The sequence below is a fragment of the Amaranthus tricolor genome, chromosome 2 (assembly GCF_026212465.1).
Source record: "Amaranthus tricolor cultivar Red isolate AtriRed21 chromosome 2, ASM2621246v1, whole genome shotgun sequence".
Lineage (NCBI taxonomy): Eukaryota > Viridiplantae > Streptophyta > Magnoliopsida > Caryophyllales > Amaranthaceae > Amaranthus > Amaranthus tricolor.
The window spans coordinates 34,681,722-34,703,973 of record NC_080048.1 but is presented as its reverse complement, the minus strand read 5'-3'; the positions used below and the strand labels follow the sequence as shown (position 1 = coordinate 34,703,973).

General features: G+C 31.6%; 1 protein-coding gene and 1 pseudogene across 1 annotated transcript; one reads left to right on the top strand and one right to left on the bottom strand.

Moving 5' to 3' along the window:
- Positions 1-3,779: 3,779 nt before the first annotated feature.
- LOC130806463 (jasmonate-induced oxygenase 2-like) lies at positions 3,780-8,804 on the bottom strand. Its single transcript, XM_057671559.1, has 3 exons — positions 8,174-8,804; positions 4,846-5,173; positions 3,780-4,210 (listed from the first exon to the last, which is right to left on the bottom strand). Exons 1-3 carry the CDS (start codon positions 8,614-8,616, stop codon positions 3,950-3,952), a joined length of 1,032 nt encoding a protein of 343 aa, XP_057527542.1. The 5' UTR covers positions 8,617-8,804; the 3' UTR covers positions 3,780-3,949.
- A 6,168-nt stretch (positions 8,805-14,972) lies between these two features.
- Positions 14,973-18,690, top strand: LOC130805756 (TATA-box-binding protein-like; annotated as a pseudogene).
- The last annotated feature ends 3,562 nt before the right edge of the window (positions 18,691-22,252 follow it).

Sequence of the window (22,252 nt, the reverse complement as noted above, 5' to 3'; positions counted from 1 at the left end):
GTTGAAGAACGTGTGAGTCGCCTCTGATGTAATGTCTCAGCTAAGATGTGAATTATGTCATGCATTTGGTCGATGGGAGCTGGTAAAGAAAGGTGTTAAGCTACTTTACCTATGCGCTCAAGAATCTCAAACAATCATAATATTTATATACCCTCCATCAGGTCAACTACAAGCATAACAACCCTTATATAAAGAAATGCCAAACCCAAATTTCGAAATAACATACTTCTCAATGCTAATCAACAAAGCGTCAATCTCATAACTACTCCTGATTAATTATAGATTACAATAACCCAAAATCTTTGATACGACCATCGAATATACTTCATACCTCGGAAGAACAACTAACTTACCTTACAAGGAAACTCAACATCATTAGGATCCCGAGAAATTTCTCTTTAAACTAATTAATAAAATTATTTATAGCAATTCATATCTCACCCTTATCATTATCACGTTCAACTTGGTAACCAATCCAATCGATTCTTAATCATCTAAAGTCATACTGAATTCAAACACAACCTATTATAACCTCAAAATAATCAAAAAATCTTTAAAACCTCTAACACCAGTTTTCTCTTTTCAACCCTAGTAATTATATAACAGTCTATCTCATATAGGCTCGATATCATCCTCAAGCTATCCATAGAAAATCATCCATTTATAAGTAATTTAACCCATGTTGAATCCAGTATAAAACTCATTAGAACCTTGAACATAAATATTACAATCTAACTTATGTTGATTCATATTGTACTTATTACCTACACAACGCAATTCTCCTCGTGTATTAAACAAACTCTATATCATAGTTAAACCTTGGCTTTGCATTTTTCCTCCAAGTTTGTAGACATGAATCCTTAATAGCATTGTAATCTTTACCCTAAAGTCATAACATATATTACTAAATAACTTCTGTAGTTTAATTGTCTCGAATAATCATAATCCAAATCATAAACCTAAAACACTATTCTTGCAACATATAAACCATACCATTTTAATAACCTAAATCTTCCACTCTAGATCCTCTAAAACTTTCGTTGATATCACACTACTAGTTTCGACGCTGAATCTTATATTCATCAGTGACACTCTATCATCAAATTATGTTTACACTTATTAACATCCAATGAAGCTTATATTCTCAATATAATTGCATGATCTCCAAATATCGCATTCATGTCAGAACTATAATTCGCTACCTATTCATGAAACTCCTCTCAAAATAATGGCACTATCGATACTTCACAACTATGTAACCTCATTTTCGTGCATCATGGATCGACAAACAAAAGTTATAGAAAAGAGGTAGCAACAAGGTGACATGATTCTTAATCTTAGAACATACTCTACTAAAACAATAATCGACAAGGAACTATGATAATTGTAAAGACATCCAAAAACAATTCTGACGTTGCATCGACGAACAAAATCTTCTTACCGCCACGATCAATCGTTAAAGCGTTTTCTGTTTTACCCTGTAATCCTCACACCTTATACCTTACATTTTCTAAGAAAACATAACTAACTTGAAGACTTAGGTTAATGCCACAATCATATTTACTTTTGTTCCTATCTCTTATCTTAAACATCTTAGTCCTCAAATCACGCTTTTCCTCAACCCCAAGATTGTATGCTCACTAGGTGAACTAACCTAAGGATTAGCCACGGTCGTTCCAATATTTATTCAACTCAAAATTCTTTATTCAACTGAACCCACAACAATTCTCGTTCCAATATTTATTTTAATTTTCTTAATATTAATTTTCTGGAAATATTAAAGTTTGTGAAATAATATTGTTGAGATAAATTGGTTATGAATGATTATCCTAATATTGATGTGGTCAATGGATCAGGCTTACGAGCTGGTCATTGACGGAGTGGTGGGACATTTTCTCCTATTCCCTATATTTGAGGTGAATTGTCATTCAAATATTGACTAACTTCACCCGAGAATGACATAGCTTTAGAGCTATGGATGTTCCTCTCAACTAGACTCATTGTGCGCACAAAGATCTAGGAAATGATGTTGCTTTTAAACCTTTTATTTGATTTAACATGTTTTGTTTTGTTTTGGATTTCTTCTGCTCATTCAGTTAAATCTGACTCCCTGTTATTTCCATCTTTTAGATTATTTATAGATTGGTACCAACTGGGAACGACGGGATAGCAAAGGTGATTAGAGAATTCTTGGAAGACATGTTGTATTTGAGTATGTATAGAGGTCGTAGAGTCTGTATCGGGTTTTAGTGATTATGTTGTAGTTAGTTATGTTGACTATTTGGGATTTCTATGGTTAGTTTATGATTACTTTGGGACTTTGTTTTAGTTTTTTGAATTTAAGATTAATTGTTACAATTATGTTTTAGACCTCGTGACCTTTTCCACGAGTTATGGTTTGAGATTTAAGTTCTTTGGGTAAGTAAACCTCATAATGACCTATCTTACTTAGTCAACGATAAGTCGGATTGTTACAGTAACTTGTCAAGTCATACATTAAATATTGTAATTCAATTTCTTGTATAGTTTACTTATATAATTCATAAAATTGATTCTAATATTAGATGTTGGATTTGCATAATTGTGCCTAATATAATCCTACAATTTGAGGGTCGAACCTTGCCATACTACTACTTTCAACAAACACCATGAGAGCCACTAACATTGCATCTCTTTATATTTTTTATGGAACTTTTGCCAAAGCAATGTTTAGTCAAATCACTTGGGCTGATATTTGGTAATAAAAAACAAGTTGATATGACGTGAGAGTGATACTTCATAGTCCGTAATTAGACTCCTAAAACAAATCAGATTGAATCTTATTTGGATTGAAGTCGTATATAAATATGTAAATTGACTCATTTAACTAATAAGATTGAAAATCTCAATTCAAACTCACTCATTTTAGATTTAAATCGATTTAACTGGTCGATTCAGCTTTTGTCGGACCCAATTATAACAGCCTCAAGGAACGGCATAAAGAAAAGGAATTTGTCTTTTTATACTTCAAACACTAAATTCCAAGCAAATGTTATTTAGCATCAATGGTTGACAATGGTCGACAATGGAAGCATCTAGAAGGTCAGAACCAATAAATTACTGGGACAGAGCCAGAGAGATTTACGTATAAGAGCTAACAGCCACATATACTGATTAGTGATTACTGACCCTCTTTAAATTAAGTCTACAATTTTTATGATATTAATTCCATAATCATCAATTAATTAACCAAGCTAAAATGGTTATAGAAGTTTTTAAATGGAAAATGAATTAATAGGATTATGTTGGAATTGATGTTTTAATACAAAAAGGATTTATATAGAACCCTTAAAGCCCTAATTAGAATAGAAGTCTATAAAATAAACCTAATTGGGTTTAAAATATTCAAACTTTTAAACAACTGTGAAGTAAGTATGTAAAGATATAATTCATGTTATTACATAATATTTTTAACCATTATTCTGATAAATTCAACTATCATCATTTATTAATGAACTTATTCTGAAATAACAATTCAATGAGAATTAAGATTCTTAATATATCTTGGCTGAAAAAAAATTGTAGAAGAAACATAGATACGACATTACAACCATAGAAGGCAATGACTAAAATAGTCAAGCAACGTTTTATTGGGAGCTATGTAGTTCTTATACCGATATTATAGACTGTAATAACAATCTGTTTAGTTATTGATATGAAATGGTAAAAATGAAAATAATTTATACAGTAATTTTCAAAAAATTACATATTATTCCTATGGTAATAAAACTTTCATCATATAAAAAAGATTTTTGTAAAGAAATTGAGATGAATAATGTATAACAAGTATGACCATTGTCGTTCATACCAATTATTACCAACAACCAAATGAAGTGTAAGATGTTTCTAGAAGTTTCCTTCTAGAATATATAACAAATTATACTAGCTTATTTGCTCAAAAGATCCTAAACTATTCAACTATTCTAAAATGATGAATTTGGATATTTTCAACATTGAGCTTTTTAAAGTCGCTTAGCCTTCTTGTGGTATAGAACTTCCCATAGTTATATTCCTTGTACTTAGCTGGGTTATGCTTATCAATCAACTCGTTCAAAGGCTTAACCATCACATAGTATGACGGATTAAAGAAGAAAGGAATTGATAATCTTTCCTTGTTAGGATTCACTTTTACTCTATGCTCCACACTCTCGTACTTGTCATTGCTCCAAACCTGGAGTAAAACACAATAGTTTTAATAATATGATAGTTTTAATAATATGATAGTGTTAGAGTATATAACATATCATAGAGCATTAACAATTAGCTTAAGATTTTTGTTGAGTTGGTTACTTGATATGGTATCAGAGTAAACGCGACTAGAGGTCATGAGTTCAAATCTCAATCACCCCTCATTTAAAGTAAAATATTATGTGCCAAGTATGAGAAGGACTTGTACTACATCATGCTTCTAGCCCATGGCTCTCATATGAGGGGGCATGTTAGAGTATATAACATATCTTAGGATGGGACCTCAACCATCAGCTTAAGTTTTTGGTTCTTTAACAGGTAAGAACAAATAGTTAAAGCTAATGATAGAGTACATAACATATTCTAGGGACTAAGGCTATAATCATCAGCTTGACATGGTAACACAGTCAACGTGATAAAACATTTACCGGTCCATATGACACCCACCCCTCATTTTAATTGAAATTTTAGCTTATATTTGAGGATGTATGTGTTAGATTCACAATTCTACTCCAAAGGCTCTTGTGTAAGGCGACATGACAGAGTATATAGCATATAATAAGCTACAAGTACGACTATTAAATTAAATTTTTAATTGAGTTGGTTTTTTGAGAGCACCTGGATTACATCTCCAACATTGATAATGTAGGCATCTGGAGTGGGTTTAACAAGGATCCAAACTCCGTCAATTTTTCGCTTGACTTCAAGTCCTCCAACATCATCTTGTGCGAGAATAGTTAATGCACCGGAATCTTTATGGGGACCAACTCCAAGAGCGAGTTCAGGGAAGGGGCAAGGCGGATAGTAATTGATGCGAACGAAAGAGGCATGGTCATCAAAGAAGCCTCTGAAACAATCTGCAGGGACATCTAAGCTCAATGCAATAAGCTCTAACAGCTTGTATGATAGTTTTACCATTTCTTCTGTGTATTCTTCGTAGGCTGCCCTGGTTGATTCATCCATGTATTAAGAAGGGATGCAACCAAATTCAATTAAAATGCCTACTAAGTTGAAAACCAATGCAATAAACAGAAGGAAAAAGAGCACATAATCAGATATACACTCATTTTTTTAGTGTTTTCCAATATATCACTGTTAAATTCTTTGTGAAGATAGTAATGAAAATTTTTTGGGAAACAATGAACCTCACCAAGTGTATGTGCAAGTCAATGCTCTTGGCTCGTGGATTTGTAGGCTTGAGCCCACGGGTGTCCCGTGTCTACACGAGTGGGCCGCGGTGAAAAATCATGTGACGAATTGTCACAACCTAATTTAACATGGTATCAGAGTCGAAGGTGGTTCCTGGTATGATGTGGCTCACATGTGAGGGGGAGTGTTGGAAATACTTCACATGTGAGACAAGATCCCACATCGATAAAATAGTGGGTTGTTGACTTGCATATATAGTGGGTGAGCTAATCTTCCTACTGCCATATGGTTTTGGGATGGTATATATCTCCTTGGCTTATGAAGTGTGTGCACTTGTTTCTCCTGTTAATATGATGGCATTCACAATAAGTCCAGCCTAATTTAACAATCACTTATAGCATCATCATCATACCCAGTATAATTTGCCTGATATGCGGCTGAAGAATCTCTCAGCTCGAAAAAGACCCTCATAAAAAGAGATACTGGGTATGACCACCGGGGAGATCACTGGTTGTAGCGGCACCGGGGAGAGGTTTGTAGGTAAAGAGTCGTTAGGGTGGGATTGTAGGTAAAGAGCCGTTAAGATAAAAATTAATATATTACTTCTACGCATCACTTATTAAACTCAGCCTTGTGAATGCCCATCAATTGCAGGTCCTCGCCCTGAATATGGAAGAGGTTGAGTGATATGTTTGTGACAACCAATTTCCATGATCGTGATTCATGAACCAAAAATCTAATTGATGCCAATCTTTTGAATTAAGACTTTGACGTTATTGTTATTGTATTACTATTAGGCAGCTAATTCTGACTACCACGAGTGATGAACTGATAATACTAATCCAAAACAAGGTGAGAAGTATTGATTAATCTCAAAATTTGTGCATAGTATGAATCTCATCCAAAACTCTCAAGTTTCTACCTGTTACTCGAACTCTTCATTTTACTTCACGTACTCGTGTCTAATTCTTGATGCTCGGTATGATACTTAGACACTTTATTTTAGATTTTTAGGCGTAAAATTGAATATTTAGACGTATCTGACACTTGCACACGTACCAGTATACACCATTAGTACCCGAGTCCAAAGAACATAGGTTTCTAGCTCTACAATGGCTCCTTCTTCTTCCAAAACCTCTCTAAGACACTATTACCTCATATTACTCGAGTAAAATATAGAGATCTACTAATCTCAAGGTTAAACTATCATTGCATTGCAAGTTTGGGTAAGTTAAATAAGTAATATAGAATATAAAACGAGTTTAAACTTTTGGTTGAGATAGTCCATTGATCCGACATTAAATGTTAGCATAGGCGGATCTAAAGGGGTGCATACGCCCGCACGTGTGGCCATAAAAAAATGAACATAGTTCATCGAAATCATGCTTCTCCTAGGAATCGATTGTCTGACCCTTGAATTACAATCAACATATGCTACCGCTGAACTACAAAGCCCTTCATAACATTAGCTTGATTTTAGTAAATAAGTCTGGCTTTCCAGCTCAATTTTGTTGGATATAGGACTCTTTAGCACTAAGGATTGTTGTTTTCCATTAAATAGTTACTTTTTTTTTTAAAGCTACTAAATAATTAATTATTTTGGGTGGACTTTGTGTGGGTTATTGTAGTTTTTTTGTCTTTTTTACATGTTTCTTAATTATTTTTTTTTTGACAAATAAATATTTTTCATTCACCACAATTAAGGTCTATACAGCCAAAACTTCTTAATTTAATTTATTATGTTAATTAATTTAAATTTTTTTTTATGAGTGTGCTTTAAGGATTATTATTATTTTAATTGGAGTTATTTTTATAATTCAAACAACATAGTGTACTTTATATGTGAGCCAAGATGCTATATTGTTGAATTGTGTAATGACATACGGGATTTAACCTTTGGACTTATGAAATTGCATAATGAGTGTTTTACAATTGAGATAAAATGTATTTATTTGTTAGAAAAAATTTCAAATTATATATTTATATATTTTGTAAAACTTTTTAAGTTTTTTCTTGAAACATATCTTAAAAATACAAATTTAATTAGTTTACACAACTCCATTCTTCATACAATAGGTTTGCCCGTCTTCGAACTTTTCTAAAAATATTAGACCTCCAACAATCACTCCTCCACGCCAACATTTCACTCCTCTACGATTGTGATGTTGCCACCACTACAATACCAACAACAACCACTAACGTGTTAACAGTTTTTTTTAAAAAGAAAAACTCAAAATTAATGAAAAATGTATATTTCATTGTTTTCTAAATTGCAATCTAGGCTAAAAATTTTTGTTGGATTATTTCCCGTAAGTACAAGTAATATTTGCTCTCACTGACTATGAGTTCTAAATCCGCCACTGTATGTTAGACTATAAAATATATTCCTATCTTAAAGCCTCAACTATTAGCCGAAATTTTTAGTTGAATTGATATCTTAACCTGAAAGCCAATGTTACTAAAGGTCACAATTTGAATTTCAATCAATCCGCATTTAAAATAGTTTATTCAATGACAGATATGAGGAGAATCAGTATTGCATCTACCCTTTTAGCCCAAAAACTCTTCTGCAAATGAATCTCATCTACGATCCATCCGGCCATCCCTCACTTCAAGGGAAAATGTAGTACGTTCCAATCATATTTTTGACCTAAAGGCTCTAATTCAAGTCTATCAATAAGAAACTTATACTTTACCTAATCACACTATCACATAGATAAATATGTGTAAATCATTCATATTCACAGCATATAATTCATCAATTGTAAGCAATCAATGAAAAACAGAATGAAAGTACCTGAACTCAGGAGGATAATCAGGCCACTGATTCCTAAGTTCTTTGATTTCCTCATTTCCAATCTCATATGAAGCAGGAACAAGAGTTGGTTCCTTAACAGTAAAATCAAATATCTCTTTCCAATCCCTAACATTTTTAGTATGCTCAGAATCATAATATCCCAATGGATTTTCTTCATCTCTTCTCACCTTCTTCTTCTCCTCCATGGGTAAACCAAAAAACTTCCTTGCTAAATACTCGGCTTTCTTTCTCTTTTCATGAGGAACTCCATGGTTTACCACCTGAAAAAATCCCCATTCCTCACATGCTTCTTTTATTTCTCCAATCACTGAATCAGTTGAAGAAGAAATATCAATTACTGGGATTTCTTTTGATTCCATTATGATGGTGGAATTTGGGCGGAATTCAGTGGGTTGAATAAAATCTGGAATTACATCCCCCATCAGTACTGAAACCCTAGTTTTATTTTGCGATTCAATTTGGGAGATTGCTAATTGGATTAATATGTTAAGTTTTTATACAAGAATTTTAGCGATTTTGACTCTTCCCCAGTTTTTGGATTATAGGAGCAGAAGTTCATGTGCCATGAATTTGGAATTCTCTGGGTGCTGTTGAAAACCATTTCTAATTTTTGTACAATTTGGGTGCATTTTTTATAAATACTACTCCCTTCGTTTTTATATGTTATTCTCAAACAGAATTTATGAATTTTAGTGTCAAACTTTGATTATGATTTCTCATTAACCTATATGAAAAAATATATTTACATGGGGATTTTGATAAATTCGTCTCAACACATATTTTTTAAATATTAACTATTTAGAATGTTTAAAAATTCGCAATTAAAATTAAAATTATTTGACTTTTAAATTTATATTGGAATTCGCACAAAAAGTGAATGAAAAGAACAAAGGGAGTAGAAGTGACTTTAGAATAATTCTTAAAATAATTGTTGTCGAGAAGTAGGTTTAGAGAATTCAACTAAAACACAGTAATTTTGCAACAAGTTCACCTCTGTATTATTATTTTCTTATGATTCCTGCATTTTTGCTAGTGGTAATCTGAAATATGTTTATGAATTTTATACTTTGTTTGAATTAAAGTCAATAAAGTGAATGTAAAACTCACAATCAAATTGAAATCAATAACCATTAATTGCTAATTAAAGAACAATTAAAAAAGATATGGAAATTGAGGTTTTAATTAAGAAAATTTTGTGAAAGAAAGGCCCGATGATATATTAATGCGGTGGACGAATAAAAGGAATTTTGAAATTCTATTGTGTTAAGTAAGAGTTTCAATTAGAAGATAATTTTAGGTTCTTTTTGCTTTGGATAGGTAGTTAAGAGTTTTGAAACATCCAAACCACAATCAAGTAGTATTGTTTAATTGTTTTTCTAAATGAATGCTAGTTTGGAAAATATAAGTTTCAGTAAATTTAAAGTGGATGTTTTTTTTCTTTTCCAACACTAATTCGGCAAATCGTTCAAAAAAACAAGATATTTGGTAATAGATTAAATGAATGAAATGAAATTGAATGGATGAAATTAAAAGAGACCATAAATAAAACCGACAACCTAAAATAAAAAATAATGTTAAATTAGAGGGACAAAAGGTAAGACATACACACACATATATATGGAGAATTTCAAGTGCGAACTGTGCTTAAGTGTGAACCGTACGAACTTGTTATTTTATGACAAATAAGTGTTACTATTTCTTTTCCAGGATTTTATTTACAGTTGAAAAGTAACATAGTTTTGCCAAAAAGTAACACTTTTTAAAAATGTTGCATTTACATCGAAAAGAGTTATTTTTCAACCATAAAAATTCCAAAAAAAAACTAATAACATTTTTTGCAAAAATGTAATAGGTTGCATAGTTCGCACTTGAACTCGAACATATATATATTTTTTAAGACATTGCACATTATTTTTCTGTTTTGAAATACTTGCAATGATTTATTTTTCAAAGAATCCATTGCACTAATTATTTCTTGTTATCTCTAATTATATATTATATATAATAAAAAACTATCAAAATTTATTATTCATAATGTTGCATTGAGAGGAATCAAACAAGATTTCATTTCACTATTTTTAACTTAAAGATCAAAAATTAGTCACAAATAAAAAATGATGAATAAATAATATTTATAATGTTGTAAATAGCTTGTAACACAAGAAGAACTATTATAAATTGTATGAGAGATCAAAAACTAAGATATAACCAAAGAAAAAGATCTTTAAAAAAAAAACAAAGGAAAAGATTATCACAATTTTGAATCACTTTAAAAGACATGATGCAATTTACCAGGAAGGTGTTGAAATTATTGGAAGTCCACATAATGAACTAAAATACACAACATAATAAAGTTTTATTTAGATAATTTTTTTAATTTTTTCATCATAAACTTTGTTTAGATTTTTTAAATAATTGGTCAAAAGAAGTACAATGTAATAATGATGTGATTAAAAGACTTATATGACAATTTCATCCTTGTATTATAATGACTAAAAAACAGAATATTTCAGGCTTAAAAAATAAAAGTATTTCTCCTTTTATTTTCATTTGTTCTTTCAATTTATTTTTTTACGAATTCTTATGCAAAGCTTCACTACAAATTTGTGCATTGATATTCAAAAAGTAATGTGTTAAATTAGGATGGACATATTGTGAATGTCAGCATATTAACGGGGGACACAAGTGCACACACTTCATAAGCCAAGGAGATATATACCATCCCATAATCATATGGCAATGGGAAGAAAGTCTCTAATAGCTTATAAAGCGTGCACACCATTTTCAATTTATCATTGTAGGATAACTCATCCCAACATAATGATAGAGAATAACTAGCTTTGATGGACAAAGTATATTTCAAAATGATATTTTCTCATTGACGTCTATTGTCAATTGCAATTATTTGTATTATGAAGTAAATTTTAGTGTTTGAGATTAAACCTTTTAATTTTTAGTAAAATGTAGCGGTTTTGAGTCTCCAAACCAGAAAAATAATTCATTACCCACGGGAACACTAGCTTGGAAAATACTTCTATTAATCTATAAACATCAAAATGACAAGTTTTATCTTTTTAACTCTAATTTAGCAAATTATTCAATAAGATTTCCCACTAAAAATTTTAAAGGAAATTCCACGTGGTAACCCTGAGGTTTTAGGTTTTCCACGTGGTAACCAAAACTATTAAAAACTCCACGCGGTAACCCTGAGATTTACCAAATTGTTCCACTGTGACCTTTTAACTCATAAAACGTTAGTAAACATTAATTTCGAAGCTTTAAGGATGTTGTACACTTATTTATGCGAGTCACCATTTCAAATGCCATCAATTTCAACATTTTTCCCCCTAAAAAAACCCTTACTCTACCGTCTTTGGATTTGGGGGATAAAATATGATTTGGATGAAAGATGGTAGAGTTAAGGTTTATGTTTTGGGAGAAAAGGTTGGAATTGATGGCATTTGAAATGATAAATCACATAAATAGGCGTACAACAGCCTTAAAACTTTGAAATTAACATTTGCTAACGTTTTATGTGCAAAAAGGCCACAGTGGAACAATTTGGTAAACCTCATGGTTACCGCATGGATTTTTTAAAAGTTTTGATTACCACGTGAAAAACCCAAAACTTCAGGGTTACCACGTGGAATTTCTCAAATTTTAATTACCATAGCACCGAATCACCACTCATGATTCTCCTGTTATCAAGTCGGGCCTGATTATGATTACAAATTATATAAATTCTTATATGAGACGGTTATACCGTGAGATGCGTTCTATACAAGAGTTGAATGATCCAATAATACATATTGTGAACATATGGGCTCTTTATTATTGGATCGTCTTATTATGAGACGATTTCTCATAAGAATAAGTCTATAAATCATATATTAAAAATCAGAGGTTATAAATTACCCTAATTCTCTATTGAGACCGTCTCACCGTGAGACACTTCAATTGAGCTAACCCAAACTATTTAAAAAAAATATCTAATTATATTTATATTTATTTAAAAAAATCACTTCCTTTGCTAAAAAAATCACTTCCTTTGTTGGAGTGCAATTTTCATTTTTAAAATATTTTTTCATTAATGGGCCTTTGTATAGATCTGCATCACGCTAAAACGGTCTATATATGCCGTCACTATATAAACGTCCATTCAAAATTCCAAACACTATAAAAACCTCTAATATCTATAATTTCTCTCGTCTCTTCTCATATTCACTCGTAATCGTCGTGCTAATTGTTCTCCGCACCACTCACTTCTTAAACTTCGACACTAATAAACCCTAAATTTCGTCTTTTAATCACCAATCAGATAGATTTGATAATTTTCATGCTCTACTTTGTTAGATCTTATTGTTTCACCTGGATTTTAAAAATAGATGTTTGATAAATATTTCAAGCGGAAAATTTTACTCGAGATTGTCGACTGTGATTGAGGATCCACTTGTTCTCTTGAAGAATCTTTTCGTTGTGCTTTTATTTGTTCCTTGTAATTGATTCTGCGAATTCTAGGGTTAGTAATTGTTCATGTCTGTTTTTGTAGGACAATTAATTTAAGATATTAATTCCCTGATTTGTATTTAATTAGAAATTAAGTACTGGTGGAAGCCTGTCTTTGCTATCTTACCAAGTTATGCAATAAGATCGTTTAAGAGAAAATGTTTATCCCTGTAAAATGCAACAAGGGGTTAGTAGGGCCCGAAATGTTTATCCGAGGACCCACTCCGACACACAAGTCATTAACAGTCTGAGACGGATTGCCTAATAGGTCCTCCCACGAGTACTGTGGCTACAAGGTGGATTACTAATTAGGACTTATTTTGACGTGAGGTTTTTTGTGATTAATATTTGGCAAATGTACTTTTTATGGATTTATATACCACAATAATAAATTCTCTCTAAGATTTATGATTGTGCAATTATAATGCTTCTCTGAAAATCAATATGGTTCCCGGAAAATCAGATGTAATAACTCTTTAGCAATAAATTACTTAGAGTTCTTCGTTTTTCTCTTTGCCATAATTGTTTGTTAAAAATTAATTACCCTATTTATGAGCTCTTTGATGTGTATTTATAGTCTTATCCTTGTACATGTGGAACATTCTTCTACTGTATCATCAATTCCCAAAATTTCCTTATATGCCACTGTGGTTGTCTTAAACGTGTCAAGTTACTCTTTACTTTGGTGATCTTTCCTTTATTCTTCATGGCACTCTTTGCTTCTCCTATTAACACCTCTCCTACTAGCTTATAATGATCTTCTATAGTTGACAAGTGTCTTGCAAACACACGTGATCTTCCCATGCACTAATACTACAACGTACGTTCAATGCCTTTTCAATCCTTCCATATGAATGTTGCCAGATCACTATTTAATTTTAATAATTCCTCCTAGATTAGCACTAATTTAATCTTTCCAGACGATTTTGTATCGGAATTACTTGTGATAAATATTTTACATATACAGTAATCACAACAGATTATGGATTATAATAAATTGTACAAGACGAATCGGTAGCAATTTTAGGGTTTTCACTGCAAATAATTTGACCTAAAATCTTCTATAGCTTATTCGAGCAACTTTAATAATTAGCTGTATATGCACCTCGAAACCATGTGGATTTTGGAATGATAAATGGGATTATGCAAGTTTTGTGGGGATTGTATGATTTGTGTCATGTACGCGTATGAGGCAGGCGGCGAATAATCTTCTTTTTATTTTGTGAATGATGTATTCTTGCTTGGTAATTGGTCTGTATTTATTGATATTGGATAAAGCCAGAGATTCTTTATTAAATAGTAATAAGGATCAGGAGAGGAGGATTTTTTTTGTGGGTAATTTTTCCATGTAATGATATAGATTGTATAATGATATGTAGTACTGCATTATATTGAGAAATGAGAGATATTTGATACGGAGTGTTTGACAATGAGTTGTTGGCTTTTTTTTAGTTGACTTATTTATATTGTTAGCTTTTAAGCTATTTGAATGCTGAAAATGTTTCGTAAATTTAAATATTGATTGTTGGTTGTTTATTGGAGAAAAAGTGGATTAATAAGCCAAAATCTAACAAAAAAGTTAAGGGAGTAACTTATTTAGCGAGCTTTTAAGCCGGCTTAAAAGCCATTTACCAAAAATGTTTTTGGCTGTTTGACGAATCATTGAGCCAAAAGTCAACTAAAAAGTTAAGCAAAAAGTCATAAATCAAATACCCCAATAAAGGGAGAAAATAGGTTTTTGTTTGGGTAATTTTTTATAATTATAGAGTAGGATGAAGGAAAATGGTGGTTGGGTGAGGATTGAATTTAAGACATCTCTTAAATATTAATACTTCTCTTCAATAACTGAGATAAGATCTGATTCTTGTGTGAATGAAATTAAATTAAAATAGAATAAAAATGTATATATGAATTTAAAATAAAGTCATGATTCATTAAAATAGAATTGAATTTGAATGAATGGAAACTTAATAAGCAAATGATGTTAAACAAAATGAGAGTGATACAAAAATCTTTTTATTATTCTTTTCTCTTGATTCCTTCTCCTTTTCTAGTTTTTTTCCTAAATTATTATCTAAATCAAATATTACTCAAATAATTGATAAAACTTTGATTGATTGATGATGGGTTTTAAGGCATTATTATTATTATTGAAGTAAAATTTATATGGGTTATATAAAGTAAATAAATATACAAATGACATTGTTATTTAATGTTGGTTATTTTTCATCTTCAGTTTATTGTTGTTTAGAGGGAACAGCTTTATAGATAAATGGCAGCTCAAGGTCGTTTGGCAGGTAACCAATCAGCTGTTTCGGAGAAGCCTCCAACTCTTCAGTAAGTCAATGACACTAATTGGTTGTTGTCAATTTGTGACTATGAGTTGACGGGATTAAAGATTTACAATTTTTTGATAGATTATAATAATAAATTAAAGTAAAATGAGTCATTGGGTGTTCAAAACCGGATACCGGGTCGACCCGGATCCGGAATTCCGGGTACCCGCTTTTTCGGATACCTAAAATTGTGATCCGGTTCCGACCCAATTTAAACCGGATCGGAAACGGATACCCGATTTTCTTAGAATGTTTTTTTTAGAAATTCTTTTTGTCTTTTTTTCGTTCAACCATGCGTTTTTATCTCTATTTTTATTTAAAATATTTTTTTATATAAATTTAAAATACTAACTGTTTAAAAATATTTAGCTAAATTAGTCATAAAAGACAAATTAAGGAAATTAAAGAATAATATTATTACACATTGGTTTAAGTAAAAACAATTATAAAAAAAATTATGTTAAGATTCAACCCAAGGTTAACTTAATAAATACCATCACTATTTTATTTTATTATTTTTTTAAAAAAAACCAAATCGGGTACCCGATCCGAATTATCCGGTTTGCAAAAATCAGGTAAATTATCCGGTTTTAAAAACCGGATAATCCGGATCGGATATTTCGGATATCGAGTTTTTTTGCACACCCCTTGGACTTATATATACTCCCTCTATTTGTTCTTAATTATTTTCTCTTTGCCGGCCTAACCGTTCTTTTGGATTAGGCTTTGATATTGTTATTTTAGTGTCTTTTTGTTTATAATGATATTTTCTCCTCTATACGGACTGAGCTTTATAAGTTTACTTGGAATATTATACTCTATACCAATTATACATTTTGTTAGTATTTTCAATTTTCTCGTATTTATTATATTTCTATTATGTATCACTCCTGGATTGCTTATTCACTAGTTTAAATTCTTCACTCTAGACTCCAGTGTCTCACACTTCTTACCTCATACACCCAAAATCTATGGTTGGTGCGTACTCTATAGCGTGTACATACCAAGTTCATACAAAACCCGCACTCTTACTTCTTTTTGCATTTTTTCTACTTACTTTTTTTTTAATTTTTTTTTTACTGAATTCGTTGTTATTTAACTCTTTGTTATGTTTCTGCCTTTCTGCTCATAAAATCATTGTGTCAACCGTCGATTTGGAATGCAAATTAAATCTTCCACAAATTGCATTGCCTGCTCGTAATGCAGAATATAACCCAAGGATAAATCATTGCTATCAGTTGTTAATTTGTAGACACTTTGTTTTAGCTCCCAAGGTACTTATTTCTGCCTTCGTCTACTCTTTTTAGCGTTTTGCTGCTGTAATAATGCGAATCAGAGAACCAAAGACCACTGCTTTCATTTTTGCTTCTGGCAAACTGGCAAGTTTCAACATCTAAATTTGTTTGCCAAAAGAGCAATCGAATGAGGCAATAAGCAGATGATGTTTGCTAGTGCTACCAAAGGGTCGATCAGAAATAATCTCTTTGTTTTCACTCACAAGGGTAAGATTGTATACATACGACCCTCCAAACCACGCCTTGAGGGGAGCTTTTCATTGGAGTAATGGTGTGTTGTTGTACTAGAGATTTGTTTAAAAGGTAACTAGAAAACTGAGTCTTATATACTACTCTTGTATGATGATTAGAGGTGTTAAACGGGGCAGGTTGGGTCACATTTTAACGGTTTATTATCGGGTTTGGTTAATAACTGTTCGGGTCATTAGCGGGCCTTGGTGTAAGGGGCCGGATCGGTTAATTATGGAAATTGGTTGCCGAAATTTTTTTACCACTCTATATATATATATAGAGGTGGGTCAACCCAACGGGTCATAAAGTAAAATAAAAAAAATATTATATGAGCTTTTAAAAAAATGGGTCAATGTGGGTCGGGTTTAATACTCCCCCGACCCGCCTCAACCAAGCATGGTGAATACCTCTAATGACGATGAGGCTATAAGCTGATGATGTTTGCTACCAACGGATTACAGATGAATCAGAAATAATCTCTTTGTTATCATTAACAAGGGTAAGATTGTGTATATCCGATCTTCAAACCCCGCTTTGGTGGTCGCCATTGGGATAATGGTGTGTTCTTGTTAAGTAACAAAAATGATGTAATACATCAATTTTCTGATCTAACAAAAATGATATAATACATCAATTTTTTGATCTTTTGCATATGTGTAAGACATTAAGAGTCCACATAACATGATACTTTTAAGTTTTAAGTGCTAGTCAGCTGATGTCTTGTGATCATGTGATGGACATAGGTTTGCACTGGAGCTAAGAGTGAGGAACAGTCCAGATTAGCAGCGCGCAAGGTGCGTTTTATTTAGTTTGCAAGTTAATTCACTTTTTGAATTCGCGATATGTTCAAAATGGCCTAAAAATAGCCCATAACCGAACACAATTTACTTTTTGCAATTCACAATTCGCGAGAAGATTAGCGAATCATGTGATGTGTCTTGTGGATATTAGTACTTGCTTTCTCTTTTAAGTCTAAACCCTTGTCATCTTCTCTTTCAGTATGCTCGAGTCGTTCAGAAACTGGGATTTCCTGCAAAATTCAAGGTAAATCATATTTTCTTAGATAGATTTCTGGTAAAAAAATTTTATTTTAGACATAATTGGTTAAATCTAACATTCTGTTTTGCAGGATTTCAAGATCCAAAATATTGTTTGATCATGTGACGTTAAGCTTGCTATTAAACTGGAAGGGCTTGCGGTTTCTGTAAGTATCCACATTTTATACCATATTTAATTTGTTGTTCTGATCACTGATGTTTTATACCATGTTGTTCATCCTTAATTTAAAGTAAAAATTTCATATGTAGTATGAACCTGAACTGTTTCCTGGGTTGATTTACCGAATGAAGCAACCCAAGATAGTGATGCTTATATTTGTCTCAGGGAAGATCGTCATCACCGGAGCAAAGGTGAGACTTATTGGTCCACTCGTATTTAGAAGTGCTAAAGGGGGCGGGTTGACCTAATGGGTCAAGGGACGGATCGTATTTTAACGGATCATTAAAGGTTCGGGTCATGACGAGCATTGGTGTAAAGGATCGGGCCGGGGTGGGTCGGATAATTATAGGAATTGGTTGCAAAAATTATTTTGCCACTTTTTTTAATATTTTTTATATGATATTATCATATATATATATATATATATATATAGGTGGGTCGACCCAATGGGCCATAAAGTAGAATAAAAAAACTTTTTTACAAACTTTAAAAAAAATGGGTCGGATTTAAACGGGTTTACCGGTTTAATATTTGATATGGGATAAGAGTATCCGCACCACACCGAACCTTTTTACTGCCATTTCCCTTGAATGTTGTGCGTTGATGAAGTCTCCATAAGATATGAGAATGATGTATGGTTGCTTTAAAATAAAGAAAAGCTACTTTAATGAGATATCGTTTCTTGGTAAAATAATCTTTAAAAAAGAGTTTATATTCTCATAATATGTATTAGATGGGCTATTTAACCCATGTATAAAACGTGACTTTCAGTGTGACTATCTTATACAACAATTTGTGATAAAAAATCTAAGTGGAATGTTATCTTGTGGGTTTACAAGTTAGAGAAGATACTTGCACCGCGTTTGAGAACATATATCCAGTGCTTACTATGTACAAGAAAAAAACGTGATAGATGGTACAAACTTCATACTGCTGTATTTTGTAAATTCTATTACGTATTTACGTTTGCTACTGCATATTTTGATTGTGTACTGCTAAATTGAAACTATAACTTTGAAAATTGAATCTTGTCTCAATTAGATAATAAATATCACTTTTTAAGAAAAAATCTTAGGTTTGATTCTCACATAATTTTTCTCCTTTCATAGCCTATAACTTTATTACTAAATTAAATTGCTACGCTAAATTCCCCAACGTATACCAATTTAAATGAGGAGGAGGGAGTAATATATTTATAATTTTGCAATACTATTTTTGGATTTGGCAAAAATGGGAAATTGGAATCGGAATACTAGAAGGAATTGCATAATAGACCAGAAAAAAGAAGCACTTAGAGACATAAAAATTCAATCTTTATCCCTACAACACCCAAAAATAATAGTAGGGATATTATGTGGATAGAAACAATTTACTCCTATGAACTAGGATGAAAAACAATAAGAAATAAAGCCATAAACAAAGACACAGAGATTTACGAGGTTCATCTAATATGGGTTACGTCCTCGGATGGTATTTAGCTTGATTGTATTACAAAGAATAACAATAGAGTTCTTCAAGAACTCTTACAATGGAGATATTACACTTAGAGAAGAAGAGGCTTTTCTTTTGGCTTAGGGTTAGAATGATATGTAGAGTGAGTGCAGAGACATTCTATTTATACTAGAAATCTACCACTTATGTTTTGAATGAAGGGCCAAGCCAATTGATGAGTAGAGATCAGTCGCATGAAACACCGCACAAAACCATATGCTGGCAGCCGCTTGACCACTCGAGCGAACAACCCTTGGTTGAGTGAGGGAGCAGCCTAGTCGAGCGATCATAGAAAAGTTTAATCATAAAAAGGCTTTTTGTTCACAATTTTTCATTTTCACCTAATATCACATATTTTAGTGGTGAAATGAATTTAGTAAATAAAATGAGCTTGTTGAAAAGAATAAGTATGGTCATTAATTTTATCAAAATATATTTTTACAAAATTACACTAACATTCCATTGTCACCCTCACCATTTAGTACCGATTACCAAACGGGCCCGTAAGGTGATCAGTTATAATCTTAAAGTGATGAGCTCGTCTCATGGTGAGATGGTTTCATACAAGACTTGCTAAAAAGATGTGATACTTATTCCAACTGAAATAAGACTCGATTATGTTGTCTTGTTGGTTTATTCTTTCACAAGGTTGTTTTGTATACTAAAAGCTTTTAACTGTTTTGTGTCATGACAGATGAAATCAAAGGATTAGCTCATCGGATTTCTTGCTGTAGGACTTGGGATATCTTAAATACTTTTCATTTTAGGTCAATTGTAAATACATTTTTCCCATTTTTATCATAGATGGAGTAATTGCATTGATTAAAATATTTTTGGGTTTGTTTTGTTAGTTTTGGGTGCCTCTGCACATGAAGAGTACGCCTCATAAATCATTCATAGAAAGTGGTTGAGGTGTGTACTCTAATGCAATGGTAGGGGGTATCCCTTAAGACTGTTTTGCCTGTATTGGCAATCTTAGTTTGTTTTATGATTTTTTAGATTAGTAATAAAATTCATTTGCCAAAAAAAAATAAATTTCTCATTGTCTACTTTTCTTTTGTATATTGATGCAATAATTTTTAAAAATTATTTCCTTTTTTGAGCTTAAGTGTGAAACAATATCTTGTTGAGAAATTATTTTGGATAAAATTTTTCCTAGTAACAATTTTTATATAGGAATTTTCTCTAATAGCGTAGCTTGTTCTCGTTGCCACCTATTTTGTTGATTAATTTAAAAAATAAAATGAGAGGATGAAATTAAGAAAAATTAAATGTGAATGAAAATAGGTGATATTTCATCTTTGAAAAAGGAAAAGTAACAAAGTTTATGGGGCAAATCAAAATAACAAATGTACTAAATTTAAAGGGATTGTGGAATATGAGAAAATCAAAATGAAGGGATAATCCTTAGTTCTATATTTAATAGTCCCTATAATTATCTTTTTAATATGTTTTGCTTATTTTTTCATCCTAATTATTTTATTCACTTACTACAAATTAATATTTATTACTTTATCATGTAATGTCTTTATCTCTTGGAATTCATTATGAATAGCAAGAGATATCTTATCTCTTACTTGTTGAAAGTCTCCGATAGAAACTTGTAAATCCTCTGCCCTTAAAGTAACACAACCATTAAAATGTAAAATTTTATTTATCCAAACTCACAAATCGTTCCTTATATGGCATCCAAAGAACTTTCAATGTAGTCAAGGACCTCTTTCTTGTCCATGTATAAAACTCTAAAAGAAGCATAAGCATTGCTAAATATTTCTTTTGTTTGGGCAAATACGATGGTATTCCATGTTGACATAAAATCATCATATTCTTCTTTTACAAAGCAAACTCTAAACTGAGAGAGAACATTTTTTTGTATTCACCACACAAAAAAATATGAATAAATTTGGAGAAAATGAACAATATAATATTCAGTCAGGCTAACTCTCTGTCTGTCACAATAACTAAGCGTTCAGTTGAGTCACCCCTTATGTTAGCAAACATTTGTAAAGCCCATATATAATCTTTAATGGTCTTTTTTTTAAGGAATACAAAGCATGAATAAAATGTTTGTTAAAACATGATACACCAACTATAATAAGTAAAGGTTGCTTGTACTTATTGGTCTTGTTATCTTGTAAGTGCAATCCATAACAAAAACATTGGGAAGTGGTTTTGTTAGAATATATAAGTCTTTCAAGATAAATATATTTTTCAAACCTCAAACAGTCAAATATTATATGCAAGCATATTGTCCAAAGCATAAAACTTACAATATCCAACATAGAAGTACTAGTAAACTTTACACATAAAGCAATGACATTAGAGTTTTTTATTCAATGAATTTATCGAGAAGTTTCTAGAAAAGTTTCATCCATTATCATCAAACATGAGAAAGCTGAATGAATAAATTGATAATTCCAGTAAAATTTCATCAATTTCATAGAATACCCATCATTAAAAGCTTTCGTTGCTTTGTACATTAAAACGATAATCACATCGGATTGCAAATATTGAAATAAGTTTTAAAAGCAGTATAAATCATGAAAGAAATAAATCAATAAAAGAAATATACCTGCAGAGCAATATAATCGAGATCCAACTTTTTGTTTTTGAAAGAGAAATAAACCTTGAGAAAACTAATACTCCCTCCCATTCTACCTAGTCCCATTTACTTTTTTTTACTTTTTATTTATCACTCTTAATTTGTATTTTTTTCTTAGTCTATAAGTTAAAATATCGTCATGTAAGATCTTGTTTAATTCGTCTCAATACAAAGATTATTAATATCAATTTTTTATAATTTTTAATTAAAAATAGTTAGAGATATTAAATATTAAAATATTGTCTCGACAATAGGAATGACAATTCAATCCGAATCCGACCCGATCCGAGGAAAATAATCCGATTCGAATCCGAAGAAAAGGTTACCCGAATCCGAGTTAGAGACGGACCAGAGTTGGACCTTATTAAAAATCCGACAC

Coding starts and splice junctions, on each gene's coding strand:
- LOC130806463 (XM_057671559.1), bottom strand. CDS start 8,616: ATGGGGGATGTAATTCCAGATTTTATTCAACCCACTGAATTCCGCCCA. Junction 5,174..8,173: donor GATTATCCTCCTGAGTTCAG/GTACTTTCATTC, acceptor TGAATCAACCAG/GGCAGCCTACGAAGAATACA. Junction 4,211..4,845: donor ATGTTGGAGATGTAATCCAG/GTGCTCTCAAAA, acceptor GTTTTACTCCAG/GTTTGGAGCAATGACAAGTA.